The sequence below is a fragment of the Gymnoscopelus braueri genome, assembly GCF_963280865.1.
Source record: "Gymnoscopelus braueri genome assembly, chromosome: 2".
NCBI lineage: Eukaryota > Metazoa > Chordata > Actinopteri > Myctophiformes > Myctophidae > Gymnoscopelus > Gymnoscopelus braueri.
Window position 1 is genome coordinate 53,257,224 of NC_137604.1, and position 25,000 is coordinate 53,282,223.

General features: G+C 43.0%; 1 protein-coding gene across 1 annotated transcript in view; it reads right to left on the reverse strand.

Moving 5' to 3' along the window:
* Positions 1-25,000, reverse strand: part of cacna1ab (calcium channel, voltage-dependent, P/Q type, alpha 1A subunit, b) — a gene marked incomplete at its 3' end in the record, with an annotated part of 276,793 nt that overhangs the window by 35,130 nt on the left and 216,663 nt on the right. The window contains exons 29-41 of the mRNA XM_080443643.1: positions 16,333-16,435; positions 15,435-15,595; positions 15,153-15,290; positions 13,072-13,273; positions 12,150-12,314; positions 11,277-11,387; positions 10,248-10,331; positions 6,081-6,197; positions 4,638-4,703; positions 3,787-3,878; positions 3,010-3,160; positions 2,079-2,206; positions 512-608 (exon numbers count right to left, since the gene is read on the reverse strand). Coding sequence (XP_080299769.1) covers positions 512-608; positions 2,079-2,206; positions 3,010-3,160; positions 3,787-3,878; positions 4,638-4,703; positions 6,081-6,197; positions 10,248-10,331; positions 11,277-11,387; positions 12,150-12,314; positions 13,072-13,273; positions 15,153-15,290; positions 15,435-15,595; positions 16,333-16,435 — 1,615 coding nt within the window. The remainder of the gene's footprint in view (positions 1-511; positions 609-2,078; positions 2,207-3,009; positions 3,161-3,786; positions 3,879-4,637; positions 4,704-6,080; positions 6,198-10,247; positions 10,332-11,276; positions 11,388-12,149; positions 12,315-13,071; positions 13,274-15,152; positions 15,291-15,434; positions 15,596-16,332; positions 16,436-25,000) is intronic.

The window sequence follows — 25,000 nt, forward strand, 5'->3', positions numbered from 1 at the left end:
ACAATTGTCGATTGGAGTCTAAATTCTTTCTTCATTTTGCTGTGTGTGTGTGTGTGTGTGTGTGTGTGTGTGTGTGTGTGTGTGTGTGTGTGTGTGTGTGTGTGTGTGTGTGTGTGTGTGTGTGTGTGTGTGTGTGCGCGCGTGCCTGTGCCAGTGTTTGTGCGTGTGTGTGTGTGTGTGTGTGTGTGCGTGCGTGTTTATCTATCTGCGTGCGTATTTATGCATTGTCCCAAACATTCTCGTTCTCATATCAGAATGCATAACACCAGAGGAAACCAAACGAAAAAGTGACTCGATGGTGGAATGACGGTGGAGAAAAAAAACAACCCCAAAAACCCAAACGAAACAAATGCAAACGTGAAAGAAAAACCAAAAATCAAAAGCTTGAGAAAAGGTCAAAGAAGTTTGTTTTCAAAAAGAGAGAGAGAGAAGAGCGAACATTCATTCCAAGTTTCTTATAGACGAGCAAGTTGCGTTTAAGGTTGTGCTTTATAGGGTTTAGGGTCCAAACCTTGCATGCCACCCTATGTGGGCATTTCTTGCCAAGGCCCAGAGGAGGGGAGATAACTCGTAATAAACTGTACATATCCTTATAATGTATGCGACCGCTGCAAGATAAAATACAAGGGGGGAGGTTAGATGAGAGGATCACAGAGAACACAGAGCAGAAGAAGAAGAAGAAGAGAAGGAAGAAGAGGAACTAGAAGAAGAAGAAGAAGATGAGAGAAGAAGAGAGTACTTTTACACAGTGTGTACAACAGTGGTTCTCAAAGTGGGGTCCGGGGACCCTCAAGGCCCCTTGGGGGGGTTCCAGGAGGTCCTAAGGAAAGTAAGTTAATATAGCATCAAAATCAGTTTGACCACTTTAACCCTAAATACACATTGGCTATTTGATAGCAGCCGATCTACATGGTCACAACGTGTCACGATGCAACGCTTTGTGAATATATTTTGGAACATAGATTTTGTTTGGGGGTCCCTGGCACAAAATCATTTTCAGAAGGGGGTCCACGGCCAAATACAGATTAATTTGGAGGGTCCTTTGTTGACGCATGAAAAAGTTTCAGAACCACTGGTGTGCAAGATGGACACACACACACACACACACACACACACACACACACACACACACACACACACACACACACACACACACACACACACACACACACACACACACACACACACACACACACACACACACACACACACACACGGAGGGAGCAAAGGAGGAGGATGAGGAAGAGGAGGATGAAGAGGGGCATTCAATTCACACCAAAAACCGTTCCACCACACACTTTGTGTAAAATGACTCAGATATAGAGAGAGCTATAGAGCAAGGCAGACAAGAAGAAAGGAAGGAGGCACAGGAGGAGTTAAGGAGACACAGGAGGAGTTAAGGTTAACTCCGTCCGTACTCAAGGAGTTCAGTGTGACTACCCCCCACACCCACCCACCCACACCCACACATTGAATTCTCTCCATCCGATCCCACATCATGGATTCTGTATCATAAAAACACTTCCAGGATCATCAAATCAATCACAGGGGAACAAAGCTGTCGTTCCCCAGAGAGGAGAGAGACATTTAAAGGTTTATACATTCACTTGTCACGTTGTCAGACAGAAATGTTCCAGTGCACATGAGACAAGTATGGCACGCTAATGTTTGTTTACAAGGTATTCTGTTGTGTACTACAGTATGTGTGCTATGCATTGGTATCATTTAACTCGCATGGCAGGGTCTGCAGTTGTGTGTGTGTGTGTGTGTGTGTGTGTGTGTGTGTGTGTGTGTGTGTGTGTGTGTGTGTGTGTGTGTGTGTATGTGTTACATCCACATAACACATAAACATTGTAAGATACACAGTTTATCTTTATGTTTATATGTACCGGTATCTTTATATAAGCTATATATTATATGTACCTTGGTTTGTGTGTGTGTGTGTGTGTGCATGCGTGCATTTGAGCGTGTGTGTGTGTGTGTGTGTGTGTGTGTGTGTGTGTGTGTGTGTGTGTGTGTGTGTGTGTGTGTGTGTGTGTGCGTGCCTGTTACAGTGTGTATGAGTGTGTGACACTCACCAAGCGGCTGGGTCATACTCGGCCCATATTCTTACATACTCGTCCAGGTGATGAGGCCCGAGGATGGACGAGTCTCTCGTCAGATATTCAAAGTTGTCCATGATGACGGCAACAAACAGATTCAGCATCTGGCTCACACACACACACACACACACACACACACACACACACACACACACACACACACACACACACGCACACGCACGCACACGCACGCGCACGCACACGCACACGCACACGCACACGCACACGCACACACATCGTGAAATTATACATTTTTTCAACTGTTCTTCTTCGCATGTTATAAACAACTGTTCAATATTGTATGGCTCCCTTAGTATATTTTCCCATTCCATGTTCTTCTGAAGATAATGCCTGATTTGCAGATATTTATGGTGGTCATGGGCAGATAAATTAAATTCTTGTGTGAGTTGTTGAAATGATTTTAATATTTGTCCTAGATGACCAATATATACCAGCCCATTGTCCTTCCAATTCCTAAAGCCTCTATCAGGTCTAGCTGCATGGGGGAAATTCGGTTTTTTTTTTTACACAAATCTTCTCTTCTCGGGGTCCCTAGCACAAAACATTTTCAGATGGGGGGGGGTGGAGGGTAACCTGACTCCGCCAGATGGGTGCGGTGTTGAGCCTTTGAAACAAATGTGACGCAAGCTTCTTCCATCTGGCAGAATCAGGTTAGGTGGAGGGGTGTCCGTGATCAAATATATATCAATTTGGGGGGAGTCCTTGGCACGAAAAAGATTGAAAACTACGGAATTAGAGAGCACAGCACCTTGAAGGTTCAAGGCACAAAGCTCATCTTTAACACGTCTTTAATACATTCAACATGTATGATTTGAATGTGATACAAGCGTTGTTGGTATACTTTGATTTGCTGCTGTGTGAAAGGGACATTGTGTGATGGCCTCACCAGGAAAGAGCAGAAGAAGATGAAGGAGACGAAGTAGGTGTAGGCGAAGACGCTGCCACACTCTGGCTCCGTGTTTCCTGTTTCAGGGTCACACTCCTTACCTCCCAGACACGACAGCATGATGTCCTGCCATGCCTCACCCGTAGCACTCCTGATGAACACACACACACACACACACACACACACACACACACACACACACACACACACACACACACACACACGCACACACACACACACACGCGCACGCAAGCACGCGCACACGCGCACGCACGCGCACACGCACACGCACACACACATACAGTATGCAAAACATCAATGTAAACACATTAATCACTATTGCCTAGAGCAAAATTGACAAGATAGGAAGAGAGCAAGAGGGACACAGACAAGCAGATGGTGGGGGGATGGGCGGGGTGAGGGAGAGAGAGAGACAGAGAGAGAGAGAGAGAGAGAGAGACAGAGAGAGAGAGAGAGAGAGATGAGGGGGGGGCTGAGAGAGACAGAGAGAGAGAGAGAGACAGAGAGAGAGAGAGAGCGAGAGAGAGAGAGAGAGAGATGAGGGGGGGCTGAGAGAGACAGAGGGACAGAGAGACAGGGAGACAGAGAGAGAGAGACAGACAGAGAGAGAGAGAGAGAGACAGAGAGACAGAGAGAGAGAGAAAGGGATTGAGAGAAAGACAGAAACAGAGACAAGATAGGCACTCCTTGGATTGCGTGTGTGTGCGTGAGACAGAGAATGACAGAGACAGCGGGGAACACATGTGGAGGACCCACCTGAACAGCAGCATGAGTGCCATAATGAAGGTTTGGAAGTTATTGTGCGAATTGATAGAGGTGTCCGGATCTAGTGCCAGGTTCCCAAACAACTACACACACACACACACACACACACACACACACACACACACACACACACACACACACACACACACACACACACACACACACACACACACACACACACACACACACACCATCATCATCATCATCATCGTCCTCAGCACCCATTTGACATGCACCATTCCAAATTTGATCCTGCGCATGTTCTACTTCCACACACACAAAACCAGTTACATATTTACAATTTACAATTTAGGCATTTAGCAGACGCTCTTAATCTAGAGCGACTTACAGTAAGCAAGGGCAACACAAGGTAATACATCAAATGCATATAAATAGTAATCTGCTAATAAACTAATACATAAGTAAATCAAGAACCTATCATCAGTCTAACCGTAGAATATCCCCCCAAAAATATCTGCACATTGAAACTATACAAACTATAGGATGCCAGGACAACAATGACCTGGCATCTGTCTACATAACATGCTATCTAAGTTACATTTAGCCTTTGCATAAGCCTGCAAGGTCGCCAAGGCTAGGGCAAGTGCTACGAGCTAAGGTGGAGTCTGAAGAGGCGAGTCCTCAGATTACGGCGGAAGATTGGGAGTGAGTCCACAGTTCCAATTGCAATGGGGAGTTCATTCCATAGTTTGGGAGCCAGAAGGGAGAAGAGTCTGAGTCGTGTGGATCGTTATCCCGGATGTTTTAGCAAAGGTTCATATCGACCTTTTCGTCAGAGAACATACTAGTGCATTTTTACCCTTTCAGAGTTACTCACTCACCTGCATGCCAATGATGGCGTAGATGAAAAACAGCATCGCAATGAGCAGACAGACATATGGAAGAGCCTATAGCACCAGCCAGGAGAGAGACATATATTAGTCAAGTGTGTGAACAGTATATACTTAATGTACTGTAAGTGTGGGTGCGTTTCCTATGAGTAAGTGAACATGAAACCAGGCTAGAGAGGTCAGTTTAGTACATTCTCACTGGTCTATAATAAACTCTGGATTAATGATGATGTCATCATTTGTGACACCATAGCGCCGCTGTATCTTAAAGAGCTCCTTGTGCCTTATAAGGCCTGCTAGTACACCAGTGCTGCTCCCAGGATGGAAAATGTCCTTGTTGTTCCAAGAATATCGTCTCTGTCGGGTGGAAACCTCATAAGTCACAAAAACTGTTACTTTTCAGGATTCAAATTCATGAAAATAGCAAAGGTAGCAAGATCTACAAGCTCAAAATAACCGAGCTTTGAGCTTGTGGATCAATACACCAGGATGAAAGTGGTGAAGGTCTGTGGTAGCAAGATTTATAGACTGTCAAAATGTGTATTTATTTTTTCTCATATTCAGCCTTGTTGCACTCTGTCTAAATGCATTGTCAGCAAATCTCACTCACCAAAGTGCTAATTCTAACTTGACTAGAAGGTCCTGCTGCAGCAGTGGGTAAAAGAGCTGTTTGAGATTGGTGGTCAGGGGGCTTTCCCCCGAAGTCCTGCAACGGGCCGGGTACCCACGGATATCCGACGAGCACCCGCGTTTGACGGGTGAAAACGGGTGAAAAATATACTAGAAGTTCACAGGGACAGGGACGGGCAGTACTGAACTTAACGTGGGTGGGTAACATTTTATTGTGAAAATCAACACTGCTAAACAATAGCGGTACATTCAGTGGTCAGTTTCATTCAGAAATCTGCAGTCAATTGAAGAACGGACAGTTGACTTGACACAAACCTTCAAATTAAAATCATCTGACAATGTAAACTACAAGTGCGTACTGCGTGTATACACGTTCACCTGTGTGCTGTGTTAAGTGACATAAGTGACGAATGTACCGCTATTGTTCAAGGCTGCTATCTTGTGTTAAAAAATGCAAGTAAAAAATAAAGCACTGTTAAATTGAGTGACTGTAGGCTATTTACGGCATGTAATCACGGGTAACGGGGTGGACAACGGGTCCATTATTTGATGGGCGGGGCGGGTCTGGTTTGTATTTTGATATAACCATGGGTGACGGTCGGTCTACGGATCTGATTATTGACGGGCGGGGCGGGTGCGGGTTGTCAAAATTGGACCCATGCAGGACTCTGCGCTTCTGGGGCCCAGGCCAGTAGGCCAGGGCTATATGATGCTAGTAATGCTGTTTTTTATGCAAGAATCTTCTTACCTTGTTCACTTCACCCTTGTTTGGTTATTAATGTTTTCCCATAATAGGTCCAGTACCTTGAAGGACTGAACGAAGGTCCAGAGGAGGATGCGGATGGTCTCGCCTTGTCTCAGCAGCTTGACGAGACGAGCGGCTCGGAATAGCCTCAGGAAACTCAGGTTGATGAAGTTGTTCTGCATTGTGCACAGCGAAGAACACTCAGTCAGTTTCACCACATGCATGCAGGACCCGTCAATAACCTCCCTTCTTACAAAACACAAACCAAAAAAAACAAACACAACAGCATGAGAGAGAGAGAGAGAAAGAGGGAGGGAGGGAGGGAAAGAAGAGAGAAAGAGAGCAGCAGAAAGAAAGAGAGAGAAAAAGACAGGAAGTGAGAGAAAGAGAGAGCACAGGTCCAAGTCGGACCAAACAAATCATATCAAAACTATCTTATAGACACAAAGGGAAATGAGAAAAAGTCAGAGAAACAGTACAAACGCAAAGACAAAAAGAGAGGAGAGTCAGAGCGAAAGAATAACGAAAAGTAAAATCATAACTCAAAGAATCTAATTGTCATCATCCAATCTGGTAAAACAGATTTTTTTTTAAGAGAACCAAATGCACTGATCGTTGAGGGACAAGCAGACCACAGAAGATGGAGCACGGGGCACTGTGCCTGTCAACCTCACACACACACACACACACACACACACACACACACACACACACACACACACACACACACACACACACACACACCAGGGAGTGGCTTAGGGTTGTCATGTGGCACACGGTATATTTGACACTGTCTTCAGTGAATGTCAGGCTGTGTTGTATAGTAATATATCTATTGCAAATGTGAGGAAACAATACACTGAGAGGCAGTATATTGCTTCTCAGTATAGGATACAGTCCTAATTTCTGTCTTCACTTTTCCTCTGTCAAATAGTCCCTGAGCACTCAAAGTAAAAAAGAAAAGAAAAGAAAGTTGCTTCAATCACAGCTATTCATTTATACTTTTGTCATATGATGTCGCTCACCAAAAGTAACCTAACTACAAGCTCACAACACGTCGCATCACGGCGCGTTGTGAGCTCGTAAATTCAGCTATTTTCGGCATGTGACACCACTTCACTCCTAGCCATGAAAACTGTTACAAGAGCTTGGCGCCTGCAAATGTATCTATTAGCTTTTAACTATTTAATAGTTAGGAACCAACTGGGCCCTTATGGGTCTGTAACTGAGAGAATGTAAAAAATTTAACCAAAACTTAAATTAGAAAGGTTTGAGTGCCGGTGTCCACAACCAGTGGCCACACTCCCTGGTGAGGGTTGACAGGCAAGGCAGAGGAGGGTAGGAGGGAGGGAGTAAGGCAGGAAAAGAGGGGGGGGGGGGTGGGGGGACTCTAGCAAGCAGCCTCAGTGCAGGCAGTTAGCATGGCATGGCTTGGCATGGCATGGCATGGCAGCATAATTCTCAAGGAGACTTACAGCTTACATGCAGACCAGTCGGGGCAGGACTGGTGAAGCACAAGAAAACCCTGACTTCAACATTCACACTGATTTATGTTTCAAATGTATGCGTGTCTTTGTGTGTCTGTATGAGAAAGTGTTGATTTTTGTATGTGCTTGATGAGTGTAGGGCTAAACAAGTGTACCGGTCAGTATATATGTATGATGTTATATGATATATGTACACGTCTAATAATGATACAGCCCACATATAACCCTTTTTTTGTATGGTGGTGTACCCAGAACAAGTTCAAAGTCCATCATACAGGAAGCACATGCACAGAGGTCAGGGGGGGAGTGTCCAAGGTTACGATTGGCCACAGGGGGATGAGGAGGAGGAGGAGGGGACAATGCATTGACCAATGAGGATGCAGCAGAAAGCGTCGAGAGATAAATTACAAACCAACCATATCCTACATTATGCGTAGATGATGTAGAAGAATGAATGGGGGAAGGTGTAATTGTTATTATTATAATTATTTTTGTTTGGGGATGTACAGTGTGGTGTGGGTGAAAGACATTTGGGAGGTGGGTGGTCGGGTGGTTTTGTTGTTGTTGTTGTTGTAGTTGTTGTTGTTGTTGTTGGGGGGGGCAGGGGCATGGGGACGAAACGCACATCATCATCATCATCATAGCAGCACCATCACACATCATGGATGGAGAACAAGATGGAGGAGTTCATAGTGCATTTTGATTGGATGGATTTTTTTTTTATATCACAGGAAGAGGGGGAGGGGGAGGGGACGTAGGGCACCAACAAAGTAGAGAGGTTTAAAGAAAGCATGTAAAGAGATAGAAGAAGACGGAGTCATTATGGGTATGGTTAGAAAGGATCAACAACACAGATCAAAAACCTTCAGTGTTGTTAACTTATAGATTAACTGAACACTGAGGGTTTGACCGTTAACACAGTCAGATAGTGAGTGATCTAAAAAAAAAACATTCCCACTTTAAAGCTGCACTATGTAACTTTCCTCTTCTACCCCGGAATTGAACCTGGTTTCCTGAGCAAGTGCTGATTTTTTATTTTATTTTTACCATTGAGCTAATAGAGCCTACCTGCTTGCTCAGGGGATAAATTGAATGTGTCAGATCCTGTGTCTAGGTGAGACATGACCTTTGACACAGTCTAAATGTCTCAATAGAAGAGCAGGGAGACAAAATACAACCACCCCAATTGTGTAAGTTATATTGTATTAACATACCTCTACCATAAAGATTGGACACAATTACATTTTATTCATTAAAAAAAAGTTACATAGTGCCGCTTTAATAAGACTTAATAAAAAAGGGGCACCGATGTAGTTACACACCATCTAGCCCAGTCTCAGTTACCTCCACATTGCCTTGATAACAGTACAAACGTCAAAGCAGTGTTATTATTAGTTCATTACCAGAGATCCTAAAATGTGACGTTATGTGTTTTAGGCATGTAAATACTATATAACAGTGTCTACCACAGTACCATACCATCACACCACAGTAACATCCTCCCAGTGTTCATTTATCCATTTATAACTCACAAATGTCCTAACAAATGCAACCAAAATGGACACTAAATTAACACATAATTTTGAAAAACATTATATATCACTGCTGTCGGTGGAAACCTTGTATATTACTTCTTTATTACTATTATTTTACAAATGTAAAAAAGTAGTGAAAATGGCCAATCTGCAAGCTTGTGCGACACTTTAGTATGATGATGTAGGGCATTCATTTACTAAATAAATAAATATGAGGTTTCTGGCCGACAGCAACGATATGCACACAGATACACAGAAACAGTGACAGTCACACACAGATACTGAAACACAACAACACACTATGACCTATGACCTGTGTGGAGCTTCATTCTAAAAATGGCTCGTACCCGGGTTTGAAAAGAATGATAAAACGTACGAGGAGGGAAACCACCTATTTGCTAAATATAAATCAATGAACTTCAAGGTACTATATGAATATGTAACATTTTGAAATTACGTTTTCCACAGACTATATATATCACACAATAACAAAGAGTATATAGATACACATGGGGAACACGTAGATCAGAGTAGCCGAGTGGCTTTTGTACCTTTTCATTAAGTCATTAATAATTAAGGGACATATAAAGACAAAAAAACACGTAGAAGCCATAATCTTGACAAGCTGACAAAAATATTTGTTTAGATTTTTTTTTTAGGAGTAGGAATGTGTACGGTACTGTTTGACTGTGGATTTAACAGTGGTTCTCCATGTGTATCTATAAAGTAAGATGTTCGCTGGTTTCACTGGAAACTGCGTTGCAAATGAAGAATCAGCCCAAAGAAATTTTTAGAATGAGCTATTTTACATTAAGTTTATTCCACACGCCACGTGATGCCTTGTGAGCTGGTAGATCGGTTATTTTCGGCGAAGAGATTTGGTTTGGAGAGGGATAAGCAGGGGGCTTAGTATAGAGCGCTAGGGGACCCCCCCCTGGTCAACGAAGTATACCCTATGGGTTTAAGTGGTACAACAAAGTACTGACAAGGTGAATTATGGGTAAATGAATTGTGCCAGAAGACGTGACACAAATGTATTATTAAAAGTAAGTCAGCAATAAGGAAATTTAATTTACAACTTTAAATGTGAGACCTGTGCTTTTGATGGCTATTCATTTTATTTGGGCTGATTCCTCAATTACCTACACAAACACAAAACTGGTTTCATATACAAATCAGATATTTAACACTCCAATGCACTTACCCCTAATTCTGTCACTAATATGTCAGTGACGGCTCCTAGAACGGAGACAAAATCAAATATGTTCCAAGCGTCTTTGAAATAATTCTATCAGGGACAAAAGAGAGAGAGAGAGAGAGAGAGAGAGAGAGAGAGAGAGAGAGAGAGAGAGAGAGAGAGAGAGAGAGAGATGTGCGTTAGCCCAGTGAGAACACAGAGATAAAGAAAGGTAACGAATCACACCCTTCTGAAAACTAAGGAATGCACGCACGCACGCAGGCACACACACACACACACATCACTATACGTGCAAGGACAACGCGCTGATGGCGTGACGACAATTTTATGAATTACATTTTATGAAAAAAAAAAAACTATTTTAACCCTAAAGCTAAAGTCGAAAATAATTGATCTACAAGCTCTCAACGCATTCTGAGCTTGTGGATCAGCCGTTTTCGGTGCGCGTCACCAGTGTCTCCAGTGTAGCGCAGAGAATGCATCCTGGCCAATGGTGTTGTTGTTACCGTGGAGACAGGCTGGGAGCAGAGTGGGGTGGTAGCTAATAGCGTGACTGCTGTGAGATCTGCTCTGGGTGCTCTTCAAGGAGAAGAACATGCTCTAGATCTGTCTACAGAAATAACCTGCTTTATAAATGAATAATAAGACCAAACAGTAAGGAACATGGACTGGGTCAACCTAGATAAGGAGTTCCAATGTGGAGTAGCGGGGGGGGGTGGGTGTGTGTGTGTGTGTGTGTGTGTGTGTGTGTGTGTGTGTGTGTGTGTGTGTGTGTGTGTGTGTGTGTGTGTGTGTGTTTTGATTGATTGAATATTTTATTAGACAGAAATGTAAAAACAGCATGAGTAGGCTACAGTCAAACACTTTGTCTAAATTAAAGGATAGAACCAAAAAAGTCCTTGTGGTCTTGTTTCCATTGGGGTCCTAGGTGTGTGTGTGTGTGTGTGTGTGTGTGTGTGTGTGTGTGTGTGTGTGTGTGTGTGTGTGTGTGTGTGTGTGTGTGTGTGTGTGTGTGTGTGTGTGTGTGTGTGTTACCAGAGGGCCAAAGGCAATGAGCTTGAGGATCGATTCCAAGAAGAAGAAAGTGGTGAAGACAATGTTGAGGTTCTTGAGGACGTCATCGTATGTTATTGAAGCACCGTCAAACTAAGCAGACGCACACACGCACGCACGCACGCACGCACGCACAGACACACACACACACACACACACACACACACACACACACACACACACACACACACACACACACACACACACACACACACACACACACACACACACACACAAAAAGGCAAAAATAAACAGTAGTGTTTGGATTGGAACATCTACAGTGCAGGGTTTGGTTGTTTGGTACACGGTCACTCGGATGACTTGTACTTTTATCATAAGCTGTTAATATGAGGGCTGTAGTAAGATTTCCTATCACAAGTTGGCATCTGGGAGCCTTATTGTATTATACAAAATATATTTAGAAGCACTTTCAACCTGGTCGTCCCTATTTTGGGGCATGTCAATCGGCGAAAGTTTTCAAGAATTCTCAAAACATTTCAGAAATATTCAAAACGTTTAAAAAATGTTCACACATTTTTTTAAATGTTTCAAAAGTAGCAGGTCTACACACGCTGACACATGCCTTTTTGAAAGTATAAAATAGAGCTTAAGATTTTTCAAAAATAGCAGATCTACAAGCTCATAACGCTGCACTCGGTGCTGCGCTATGAGCTTGTATATCTGCTATTTTTGAATAGCCAAAGAAATCTAAAGTGACAGAGCTGCGTTTCCCGGAATGAATGGGCTAATAATAAAAACAGTCTACTGTATACAAATCAGCATAAGAACAGTGGAGGAGTATGCTACTTTAGTTTGGAGTAAGCAATGCGGCATGTCCACAGAGAGCAGGTATACCTTCATCATAAGGACAACAGTGTTGAGCGCGATCAGAGCCATGATGCTGTATTCAAAGGGCGGCGACACCACAAACTGCCACATGCGGTACTGGAAGCCCAGCTTGTTCTTGGGCATGTGACGCGTTATGGGCCTGGCGTTGATGGCAAAATCTATACACGCTCTCTGCAGGGAGAGAGAGAGAGAGAGAGAGAGAGAGAGAGAGAGAGAGAGAGAGAGAGAGAGAGAGAGAGAGAGAACAAGAACTGTCAATGAGGTGAACACACGCCAGTGGTGGAAACACATTTTTTTTTTACTTAAGACGTAAAAGTATCAATACTGCAATTTAGAAATACTCTGTTACAAGTAAAAGTCCGGAATTCAAAATGTACTTGAGTAAAAGAAAAGTACAAAAGTATTGGTATCAAAATGTATACTTAAAAACCAAACCAAAAGTAGGATGTACTCATTATGCAGAAGGTCCTATTTCAAAAGTTTTCAAATGTATAAAATCTTTTTAAAATCTACAGATCTACAAGCTCACAATGCGTCGCATCGTCACGCATTGTGAGCTTGTAGCTATTTTGAAATGGTCGAAATGTATATAGGGCTGAAGTGGGTAATGTATTTTGTAATAATAATCAAAATCTACAAAGTAACTAGTAACTAACGTTTTCAAATAATTGTTGTGGAGTAAAAGTACAATATTTGCCTCTGAGGTATAGTGGAGTAAAAGTACTGAAAATTGGAAATACTCCAGTAAAGTTAAAATACCTCAAAATTGTACTTAAGTAAAACATTTGAGTACTTTTTACACCACCGTCTAAACTAAAACTAAACAAAACTGAGGATTTTCTGCATATGCATGCGCGGATAGTGCATGCATTCTACCTTACAGTCCTACAGTCTGCCTTTACGGTCTTATCCCCTTCAATCAAATCACCTCGTTCTTCTCTAAACTGTAGTCCTCCATCATCTTGTCGCCCTGTTCCTGGAAGGTGATGATGATGAGAGCCACGAATATATTGACGAAGAAGAAGGGGAAGACAACGAAGTACACCACGTAAAAGATGGACATCTCCATCCGGTACCCCGGGCTCGGGCCCTGATTCTCATAGGTGGAGTCCACCGAGTGCTTTAACACCCTGGGGAGGAAGAAGAGACAAAGAACGTCAAGACGTTACAAATCGTTGATGGTCGGCCAGAAAACCTTGTAATCTCCACATTTCAACTTTTTAATGTTTTTTTTTTTTTTCATAAATGAATAACCTACTTCATTATATGAGAGTCAACACTAAAGTAGTGAAAATAGCCTGTCTACAAGAACATCTGTGAGCTTGTAGCTATATCCACTATTTAACCACTTAAAATAGCCCACTTAAAATAGCTGAAAATAGCCGATCGACAAGCTCACAACACGACGTGCTGCGTCGCGTTGTGAGCTTGTCGATCGGCTATTTTCAGCGAAAGCTTTCCCCACAATAACAGAAAACAGAAAAGACACTAGTATTGAGCTTTGAGGGACTCCGGTTACCCATATGGGGTTTAAGTGGTTAAAAAACTGTTTGTAAATAATAATAAAACAGTGTCGGACATACATTGGAACATTAACCACTTTCAACCTACAGTATAGTGTCAGTATACACTCGAGAGGTTTACATGCACCACGCAGCACTATGTGGGCGATGTACAGGTATATGTATATATATATATATATACAAATGTATGTATATAGGTATATGTGATGTGTCTGCAACACTGAGATGTCAAGCAGCTGACCAATTTGGTGGTCTATTTAAGTTCACCTCATTCACTGTCGTTCCCCTGGCTGTCAGTGTCACAGAAGGTTGGTACTGTATGCACTTGTTTGCTCCCAGTGTTGATTTTGACAGCAATTTTTCATTTAGTTTTAGTCATAGTCTTTTGAATAAAGTCCCAATTAGTTTTAGTCATATTTTAGTCATATGAAATGTTTTAGTTTTTGTCTAGTTTCAGTTGACTAAATCAACACTGGTTGGTACTGTATGCACTTGTTTGCTCCCACCACCACAACTCCAGCACCATGCACCACCACTTGGCTCTGCTTTCTCTCTAAGCCCTAAAGGTTTTGTTTTCCCATGTGGGGTTTGTTAAATATACATATTAAATACTGTCGCTGTTGGGCAGAAACCTTTGTATCTCCATACTGTATTTCAACTTATGTTTTTTTTCCCGTAAATGAATGTCCTATACTTCGACGTACAACAGATGTGTAAAAAGTACTGGGGGAAAAAATGCCTATCTACAAGCTCACAATGTGCCACGATGTGAGCTTGTAGACTGTAGATTTATATTTTTCACTATTTTAGAATTTATGTGTGGGTTTTTATGAATATGGAACCAATTAAAAGTATAAACAAGAGATTGTGACTAAATAAAAACTACATTGGATCCACTGGTGATACACGTTATTTTTTCCGTTCCCTGAAAATTATGTTTTGGGCATACAAAGTAACAGTTTTGGACATATGAGGTTTCCACCCGACATTGATGATATATTATATGCATCTCCCTGCTCTTAAATGGTTGTCTTCTAATGTGCTGAGCAGTCAGGGAGTAATATGTAGTAGAGCCTGAATGGCGAGATCAAATATAAGTATATAAGTGTATAGGGTTTAATTGGTTCAACGAAATTCACAGCCAATTAAAATGCCTGGAAGCTTAGATAACGAGTGGCAATTTATCACCAATTATTAATTAATATTGATTCCCAGGGTTTTCATCTGGCCCGAGTACAGCTGGGAGAGGGGCATATGTTACATACTAGTGTGTTACCTCCTCCATACCTGTGTGTGTGTGTGTGTGTGTGTGTGTGTGTGTGTGTGTGTGTGTGTGTGTGTGTGTGTGTGTGTGTGTGTGTGTGTGTGTGTGTGTGTGTGTGTGTGTGTGTGTGTGTGTGTGTGTGTGTGTGTGTGCGTGCGTGCGTGCGTGCGTGCGTGCGTGCGTGCGTGCGTGCGTGTGTGTGTGTGCGTGCGTCCTACTCACTGCGGCCACCCCTCTCCGGTAGACACAGTGAAGAGGGTGAGAAGAGCCCAAGCCACGTTGTCGTAGTGAAAATCGTACTTCTTCCACTCCCGCTTCTGAGCCTTAACCTCATCTCGTTCGTACACCAAGTACTCGCCCCTGAGGAGGAGACACATTACACCGTGAAGCAGGGAACAAACTGAACGTTTTTGGCTTACCAGCTACATAGGCAAAGTGGTTGGAAGATTTTCAAAAGTCTGCAAGCCACTTTACCAGATTTTCTTTACCGAAACTTAGGCTAACCTGCAGTCGCGTGCAAACTCTTTGGATTCGTCCGTACAGAAGAAGAAGCGACCCTTGAACAGCTGCACGGCAACCACGGCGAAGATGAACATGAAGAGCATGTAGACGATCAGAATGTTCAACACGTTCTTCAGAGAGTTGACCACACAGTCAAACACGGCCTGGGGAATGGAGCATGGCAGAGTGGTTACTAGGGCACACCTATGATAGACGCTAAGCACATGGCCAAACCATACTTAAAGGGATATTTCACTTTCAAAAAAACTTTTGGTCATTTTATCGTCTACTCAGGCCTTTGTGAGCCCCCAGACAGTTTTTAAGTTTGGCCATTAAGGTTTTAACCATAGATATAAAAAAGTACAGAGCTTGTAGATTGACTATTTTTGCTATTTGTCATAGGAATAGGGCTTAAGTGATTAAAGGGATATTTCACTTTCAAATAAAATAAACATTACAAAAATATATTAAAAAATATGAAAAAAGTAATGGAAAAATTGTGGCCCCCTCACGCATTAGGACATTCTAATACGTGAGGGGGCAGTGATTTATCCATTACCTTTTTCATTTATTTTATTTTATTATTTTTATTTATTTTTTAATGTTTATTTTACTTGAAAGTGAAATATCCCTTTAAGAACCCCCCCCCCCCCCCCCCTCTGTTTTCTTTTTTTTATCAAACCCTGCAGGGACCTGAATCAATTCTGCTTCCTCTTTACTTGTGCGTTTGACATGGAATTAAATCATTGATTCGAATGTAAATGTCTGTGGTATGCTTTTCATTTCTATGGTTTTAACTTACATAGTCAGTTACATATGTACATACATGTAACTGACATGGAGGAGGTTGTTCATGTACTGTATACATACCCCCCCCCCCCCACACACATGATTACTGTACCTTTAGTTTGGGGAGTCGTTTAATGGTCTTGAGAGGTCGTAGCACCCTCAGCACACGCAATGACTTGATTGTGCTGATGTCTTTGCCTCCCCCTTTGGTCCCCCTGGAGGTTGATCAAAAAACAACAGGTGTCAGGGGAAGGGTTAGAGAGGTGAGGCGAGGTGATCAGGTGGGGGGAGGCGGGGGCGGTCTCAAAGGGCTCTTACCACAGCCTTTTGGTAACACCGTCTTGTAGAGGAGGGGTGTGCATGGGGCAGTTCCTCAATCTAAAGCTACTGCCTCACCACCGTTGTGGTTGCCATGTGCTTACAGTACCTAATGTGCTTGTACAACATGGTAGCACTTGAAACTCTTTTGAGTCTCTTCTTTTTGCAGAAAAAGACAAGCGACTTTTTTTGTGTGTGTGCGTCAAACATGAAACCAGTGCGAGGAAGGTGACCAGTTGCCTGATCGGTTGGTTTCATGGACATCAGGAAGCAGCCTTATCATCATCATCATCATCATCATCATCATCATCATACATCATACTCATTCCATATGGACAGGCATCTCCCAACAGAATGCCCAGCCAAACCTCTTTCTTTCTTTTTCAGTGAAGTGCTGTTCGGTTCTTCAGATGGTGTTTATAGATAGATGGGGCGAGGGGCTTTTAAAGCGTTAAACGGCTCGGATTATGACCATATAATCCTCAAGCTTAGAAACACTACATGGACGGCGTTCCTACACTGTATAGGTTTCACATAGCTTCCATTACTTTGAATCCACTGAGATGTCTTTATTTAAAGAATAATAATTAAACATGGTTTAACTTGGAGGGGAAACATGTGGACAAGGAATTGAAGCCATGTAAAAACTGTTGAGAAATATGATGTCACTCAGAGGATGTGACATCACGCGACAGTACACGAACACGTTGCACCAAGAGAACAGAAACGGGTCATGAGAGCGACTGTAAACTAGGAACCATTTTCGGGGCCTGAAGACAAAACGCCTCTCGCCCCGAGTGAGCGTACTTTATATGCTTGCCTTCCTCTCCTATAAGGCCCATAACGGTATGTTCGCTCCTTGATTTGTATGCCTATAAACCAAAATCACTGAGGAAAAATCGGAGTGCCACCGGAGTAAATGGTGGATGTTGATCTTTAATGTAAGTGGATAGGCCATTTTAAAACACAAGGCAGCAGCAGCAGCGTGGCCCTGGATGCCTGCCAAGCCTTTAGAAGAGCGGAGGTCGTCCATCAAGACCTGTTCTTTAACTATGAACTCAGCTCCCGTCGCGAAAGACGCTAGACAATTCAATTCGCAGTAGATTGATTGAGTTGTTTGGGCCTTGGCAGCTCTGTGTGTGTGTGTGTGTGTGTGTGTGTGTGTGTGTGTGTCTGTGTCTGTGTCTGTGTCTGTGTGTGTGTGTGTGTGTGTGTGTGTGTGTGTGTGTGTGTGTGTGTGTGTGTGTGTGTGTGTGTGTGTGTGTGTGTGTGTGTGTGTGTGTGTGTGTGTGTGATCTGCGGGAGACAGGGAGGGTTCGGGCGGTTGTGTGTGTGTAGGTGTGTGCATGTCAATCGATAATCAATAGGCCTTCCTCCTTTGATGCTGAGTGGACTGAGGTTTCTCTATCTTAGAGCAGTTTGAGAGTATTAAAGTAAAGCCCAGTAAAGGCGATAGGTGTTAGGAATTAACACCAGCTTGATTCTCACACGCACACATGCACACATGCACGCACGCACATACTGCAATGTAACCACACAATAGATGCATAATATTGTATGAAAAGCATGTGCACAAATGCTAGTAATGCATATTGGGCAAATTTAATCAAGCATAACTGTTATCAGCTTTACGTGTAAACCTGTGGGATCATGCTAATATGTCATACTGAATCTTTTTGTATTGTATCGGTTCCCATGGGCAGGTGAGTGTGTCATAAGTGACAGATGCGGGCGTACAAGATGAACCCAAAGGACATGAGAGCGAACGAGCAGAGGAACAAAGAAAGAAAGAGTGAGAAGCTATATATTCCGATCTGGCGGGTGTAGCAGATGGGGGGGACGGGGGCGTCACAGAGAGGAGGAGAGAGGCACAACTTTACCGGCTGGTGCTCCTGTTGAGTTTCACCGAAGGTGGGATACAGCGAGAGTCAGTGACAGCAACACACACAGAGAGGAAACGAGACAGCAGACGAGAAGAAGGAGAGGACAGGACAGGAGACAGACAGAAAGACAGACAGACAGACATATAGACAGACACAAACATTGATAGAGAGCGAGACAAAGAGAAAGACAGGAGACAGGACAAGAGAGGAGAAAGACAGAAGAAGTTTGGTAGAAAGAGGAAAAAACATCCATATGAGAGACAGACAGAGAAAAGGAGGGAAGGGCAGCAAGATGAGCAGTGATTTTGACCAGTGAACAGTGATTTCCACCCCCCCCCCCTTTCTGTTGCACAGTGTCAGCCAAATGCCTGAAAGAGAAATGTAAAACCTCTATGTGTCTGAACACCAAATAAGACTTTCCAGTGGTTAGTGGATTAGTATTTTTCAAGACGGTTCCCTGGAAAGATTGAGAATATCATATTGTTATTGCTAATTACCATGCTATGTTGCCAAAAAGCTATATTTTTTAAGTTAACAAGCTAAGTTGTTTGATAGAAATATATAGGTTTCCACAGAGAGAAAAAATATGACTACCTTAAAAAAAAGTGCATACTGATTCATGCAGAATGAACACTTCGAGAGATCCGACAGTGTCTATAGTCTAGTCTCCAGGTATATTGTGCTGACATCCTGCCAGACACACTTATAAATTACTTTGCTGCGTGACGGTGTCGCTGCACCGAACACAGCCGATCTCTTGAGCTCGCAGACCTGCTATTTTCACTGAGCCTCTACACCACCGTTGTACGGCGGGGTATAAATGAAGCATTAGCCTCCGCAACTAGTCTCTATGTCAGCTGTACTCTGCACTGGATTTGTGCTGACGTCCCGCCAGACGCACTTAGTCAACGGCAGGTAGTAGATCACTAACTGCTCTCAGATGCAATTCTCCTCTCCCAAGCACATTCAGTGCTGAGTAATCTTTTTCTACTTCATCGTTCCACCTTTTGCATTGAGCACCTGCTAAGAATTTCAGATATGCATACAGTCACCAGTGTTGCCAGGTTTTGCGAGAGAAACAAGCCAACCAGGTCTAGGAAAACAAAGCCCAAAAGAAGCGACTACCATAGGCCACATGAGAACTTTAAACATATATACATCGGCAATTTCCAAAAGAAAGTCTTGGAAGAAATGCAAAATATTTGGAATATTTGAACATTTTAACAAATCTGGTATGGGGGTCCCTGGCACAAAATATGTTTAGATGGGGGGTCGGTGGACAAATACATTAATTCGGGGGTCCTTGACATGAAAATGTTTGAGAACCACTGGGTTTAAACAACAGTATAGTAAACAAGCCCAAATAAGCAACTACACTTTAGAAACAAACCCCCAAAAAAACACAACCACCAATAACCAATATTTACAAGCAACTTAATAGAAAAACAAGCCCAAAGTCGCTTATAATAAGCAGACATGGCCCCCCCCCTTCCCAAACACACACACACACACACCCTCTCTCCCCCTCTCCCTCTCTCTCTCTCTCTCTCTCTCTCTCTCTCTCTTGTCAATTTTCGGAGCCTGCACAACACTTCCCCCAGAGATAGATAATCTGTCTCCTGCCATTGCCAAGAAGTGTTACCTTCACGGTTGGAAGAGAAGACTCGATTGGTGCATCCATTTACAGCGATCCTTATCTTATCGCTCAATAATGATCAATTAGGCAAGGCCTACAGCAAAAATCACCCTCATTATAGACCTACAATCATCTTAGCAGGATTTTTATCAAAGCTGTTTTACATGGCCAGGAGGCACATCTTTCACGGAGACTTTTTACAGCATACAAGTATAAACAGTATTAAACCATCAGCGTGCAGAGGCTGAAAACTAAAATGTGAACACAATGTGCATCACCGGAGCATGCACTTCTCAGTCGTCGTAACCGTGACCATTCCGTGTCGAGAATGAAAGGGTGCCAAATGCGCATTTGTTGAAGCTATAAAGTCCAAACCCATTCGTAAGAATCGTAACCATGCTGAAAAAAGGAAAACAGAATCCCCATCACCCCCCACCCTCCTTGCACCCCTGATGCGGTGATGTCCCTGGCTTTAAAGCCATTGGTGTTCTGTCTGCGAGGTCTGTGAATGAAGCATCAGGGCAGCCCTGGAGCAGATGACGAGAGCGTAGGAGGGGACAGGTGAAGGAGGAGGTGCATGTTGGGAATAATGTGTCTCAGCTGGGAAAGAAAAGGGTCATCACCACCCAGGAGGAGAGGGTGGGAGGGGGGGGGGCTACCAGGGAGGAGGAGGAGGAGGAGGAGGGGAGGAGGAGGACAGGGGGTGATGGGAGTCATGGTGCAGAGGGCACAGGAGTGGAGTGATTTCAAACTTGCTGGTCTACGCTTCATTAGGCCAGCAGATCTTTATGCTATATCTAAAAAAAAAGATTCATCAACTGATAAAGACAATATTTGGACTTTCAGTATATTATGGATACCTACAACCCAGATACCTACAACCCAAGATTCTACCAAAGTTAAACATCGCTTTCAACACACATAGTTAACAGTAACTCCATTCTGGGGACCTGCCATCTACAGTATGTTGTCACATTCATCGACAAACCATTAAAAACTGGTAAAATTATGTAATTTAGCCGTTATTTTTAAGGAAGTAAATCAGCTAATTTGTCCCTGGCAGGATAACAATCCTGATTCCAAGTGGAGACGGTTGATGCTCAAGCTAGCCAATATGTCAGGATGAATGCTTGTTAACATCTAGTCTAGGGAGACGCGTTTTACCAAAGAGAAGTATCACTTTAGGCTCATTAGGCTGTGTGCTGGCACATTTATACTCTTGTATGTACAATTTCCGCAGATCCTTGTCTATTTCACATTCCACTGCTGTCAGGGAACTGTCAGTTTTCTCTGGGGAACTGTTAAATATTAGTTTACTCTCAGACAACATGAAAACTTAGGTAAAGGAGCCAATATATGTTTCAGAGGCAGGTAATACTCTACTGTGATGGCCATTAGCTTTTTCAGTAACCCTCTGTATTATTGTACTGGGTGCATCCATTCCCACTGCTATGTGACCCACGCTACCATTTCCAGTCAGAAGTAACTTAAGCTCATTTGAAGAATTGTGAGATTGTCAACATATTAATTTGTGTTGATTTGATTAAAGTCATACTATGTAACCTTATCAATTAAATAAAAGTAACATTTGATATAATCTTTAACTAAAATATCCTTGGAAAACGCTGTAATGACAACGGAGCTACCAGAACTGACGCCAAAAAAAAGACAAACAAAATTCATGTTACACGGTATGACTTTACATCTACAGTTCATGGAGTTCATGGAGTGGAGTCTGTTTTTTAAATATATTGTCTAATTCAAATGACAAACATTGTTTTGGAGCTTGTAAATGCAAGATGAGAGGCTAATAGTTTAGAAGGCAATAATGAGGTAACAAGTTTGCCATCAGCAGTTTTTCATTCACTTGATACTTTGGTGGATGTTTATATTCCCTTCACTCTCTGCCCCTTGTGGGCTGCTTATAAAAACAATTCTGTCCCGTGAAGGAGAAATAAACCTGTACGTCATACCGCAAAATGGGAGACCGACTCGTACAGTACAATCAAATGGGTCCAATGCTGCATTCCACACAACTATACCTTCCATCAGCAGAGTTTGGGGGGTGGCCATTACGTGAGATTACATACAGTATATATCGTAGCTTAGTATTTATAATATATACAGCACATACATGTATACATAATTAGCACGCTCAGAATGCACTCTTTTGTCTGATTTTTGAAAAACATATATGGCTGAAAAGAGCAGAGCGGCCGGTCACATCAACAGCGTTCCATCAATCAACACGGATTGAATGAAATTAACCACTTGAACCCCATGCAGTGTCCGTATTCTGGGGAGGGGAGGGGGACGGGGACATTAGCCAAAAGTATTTTGGCTAATTTAGAAAAAGTGGTCGGAGTAACAGTTGTAACTCAATGGGTCCATTTCACTAATGTGGTTAAGTGGTTAAAGGGATAGTTCACCCAAAAGATCACTTATTTTCTATCAATTACACACCCCATGAAGCATTGAATTCATGGAGATTGTTTTGTTTTTGTCGCATTCCTAAGCCAATAATTTGATGACCGGGTGTATTTCCGGTAGGAGACTCAAAGAGTCTACTTTGTGTCTCCTACCGGATACATTAGCATCTCTCCGGCGGTAATAAAATTATTGGCTTAGGAATGCGACAAAAACAAAACAATCTCCATGGATTCAATGCCTCATGGAGTGTCTAATTGATAGACAATAAGTAATTTTTGGGGTGAACTATCCCTTTAAGGCAATTGAGCACGACGCTATAGAGCAGTTCTGAGTGAAGCCACCTATAACGCTATGTGTTCTGTGTTCATGCACCCACCGAGACGCACCACACACATGCAGAGGAGGATGTATACCAGTGGTGTAAAGTAACTAAGTACATTTTACTCAAGCTTAAGTACAATTTTGAGGTACTTTCACTTTACTGGACTATTTCCAATTTTCAGTACTTTTACTTCTAATCCACTACATATCAGAGGCAAATATTATACTTTTATTCCACTAAAATTATTTGAAAACTTTAGTTACTAGTTACTTTGATTTTAATTATTAATACAAAACATACATTTACCACTTCAGCCATATACATTTCGGCCATTTGAAAGCTAACAATGCGTCGCGATGCGAGACATTGTGAGCTTATAGATCGGCTATTTTCTAAAGATATTTATACATTTTGAAAACTAAAGATGATTGACAATATTCTGCATAATGAGTACTTTCTACTTTTGGAACTTTAAGTACATTTTGATACCAATACTTTTGTACTTTTACTCAAGTACATTTTGAATTCCAGACTTTTACTTGTAACAGAGTACTTTGCAGTATTGATACTTTTACTTAAGTCAAAAAAATTTAGTACTTTTTCCACCACTGATGTATACGCACAACCTCTCTCTCTCTCTTTCTCTCGCTCCCTTTCTCATTCAATCTCAGATGCATTTTTCAGTACAGGCCTATAGAGGTAGACACACTCTCACATGCACACACACACACACACACACACACACACACACACACACACACACACACACACACACACACACACACACACACACACACACACACACACACACACACACACACACACACACACACACAATTCTATGTGCCTCGGAAGAAGAAGAAATCATTCCACCCCACACACACACACACACACATCACCGTGCCAGTCCCAAGGTCGTGCAGAGGAAGAGTAAAAGTTAAATACCTGCGCCTCCAGAAAAGGTTAACTGAGTGACGAACGCATGCGTATGTGTGTGTGTGTGTGTGTGTGTGTGTGTGTGTGTGTGTGTGTGTGTACGTGCAGAATGTGTGAAACTGGTAGAGAGACAGAGAGAGACAGAAAGACAGACAGGGAGAGAGAGAACGAGAGAGAGACAGAGAGAGACAGGGAGAGAAAAAGAGAGAGAGAGGGGGGGGGGGGTGAGGGAAGAGGCCAGCGCTGCTCCTGTGGTGGACAGATGGACGGACGGACGGACAGACGGCCTCCTGGGCACTTAAAGGGTTAAAGGTGTCTGAGGCGCCCTCACCCCCACACGGACGGACCGGGCGGACCGGGGCTCTTATGCAAGATGGATGGATGAGGAAGAAGAAGAGGGGGAACTGGGAACCGTAGGAAAGCTAAGGAAGATAGAGGTAAGGGGGGAGGGGGAGGGCAGGAACGACGTACCAGAGGGGCGACTGTACCAGTTTGGGACAGGTCGAGGTATCGAGGGTGATGTTCACTTTTGGAGAGGGATTTCAGGGTGGATTATAGGGAGGGATGGGAGGGGATGGGTGGAATTCTGGGTGAGGAATGAGGGATGGAGTGTGTGTGTGTGTGTTGGGGGGTTCTATGAGTCTGACGTCATGTGACAATGAAGAGAAAGACCTGCCGACAGATGAGCTGGACATCAATGGGAAAGTTACCCATGACGTAATGGGAGGGAGAGAGAGAGAGAGAGAGAGAGAGAGAGAGAGGGAGAGAGAGAGAGAGAGAGAGAGAGAGAGAGAGACATTCAGACATTGTGTGAGAATAAGAAAATGACAGAGAAGACAGATCAGGGAGAGACGGGAAGAAGAAAAAAAAAGAAAGAGTAGGACACCTCAGAGGAGAGAGGAAGAGGAGAAGACGAAGAGAACGCTATGAAGGTGACAGAATAAAGAGGAGACACGAGAGAGAGAGAGAGAGAGCGCCACGAAAGGCAAGTCAGAGAGGGGTTAGAGAGACGAAAACATAGCAGAGAAGACAGACAGAAATACAGACAGACAGACAGAAGGAGAAACATTAGACGGGGTTGAGCCAGAGAGAGGTGAAAACAAGGAGGAAGGGGTGAGAGAATCAATGGAGTGAGAGAGATAAGGAAAAGAAAACGACAGAGAAAGGGAGGGAGGGAGACATGGGAGAGGACAGAAGGACAGCAGGGAGACGGAGAGAAAAGTCCTAATTGACACGGACACACCGTGTGAATACA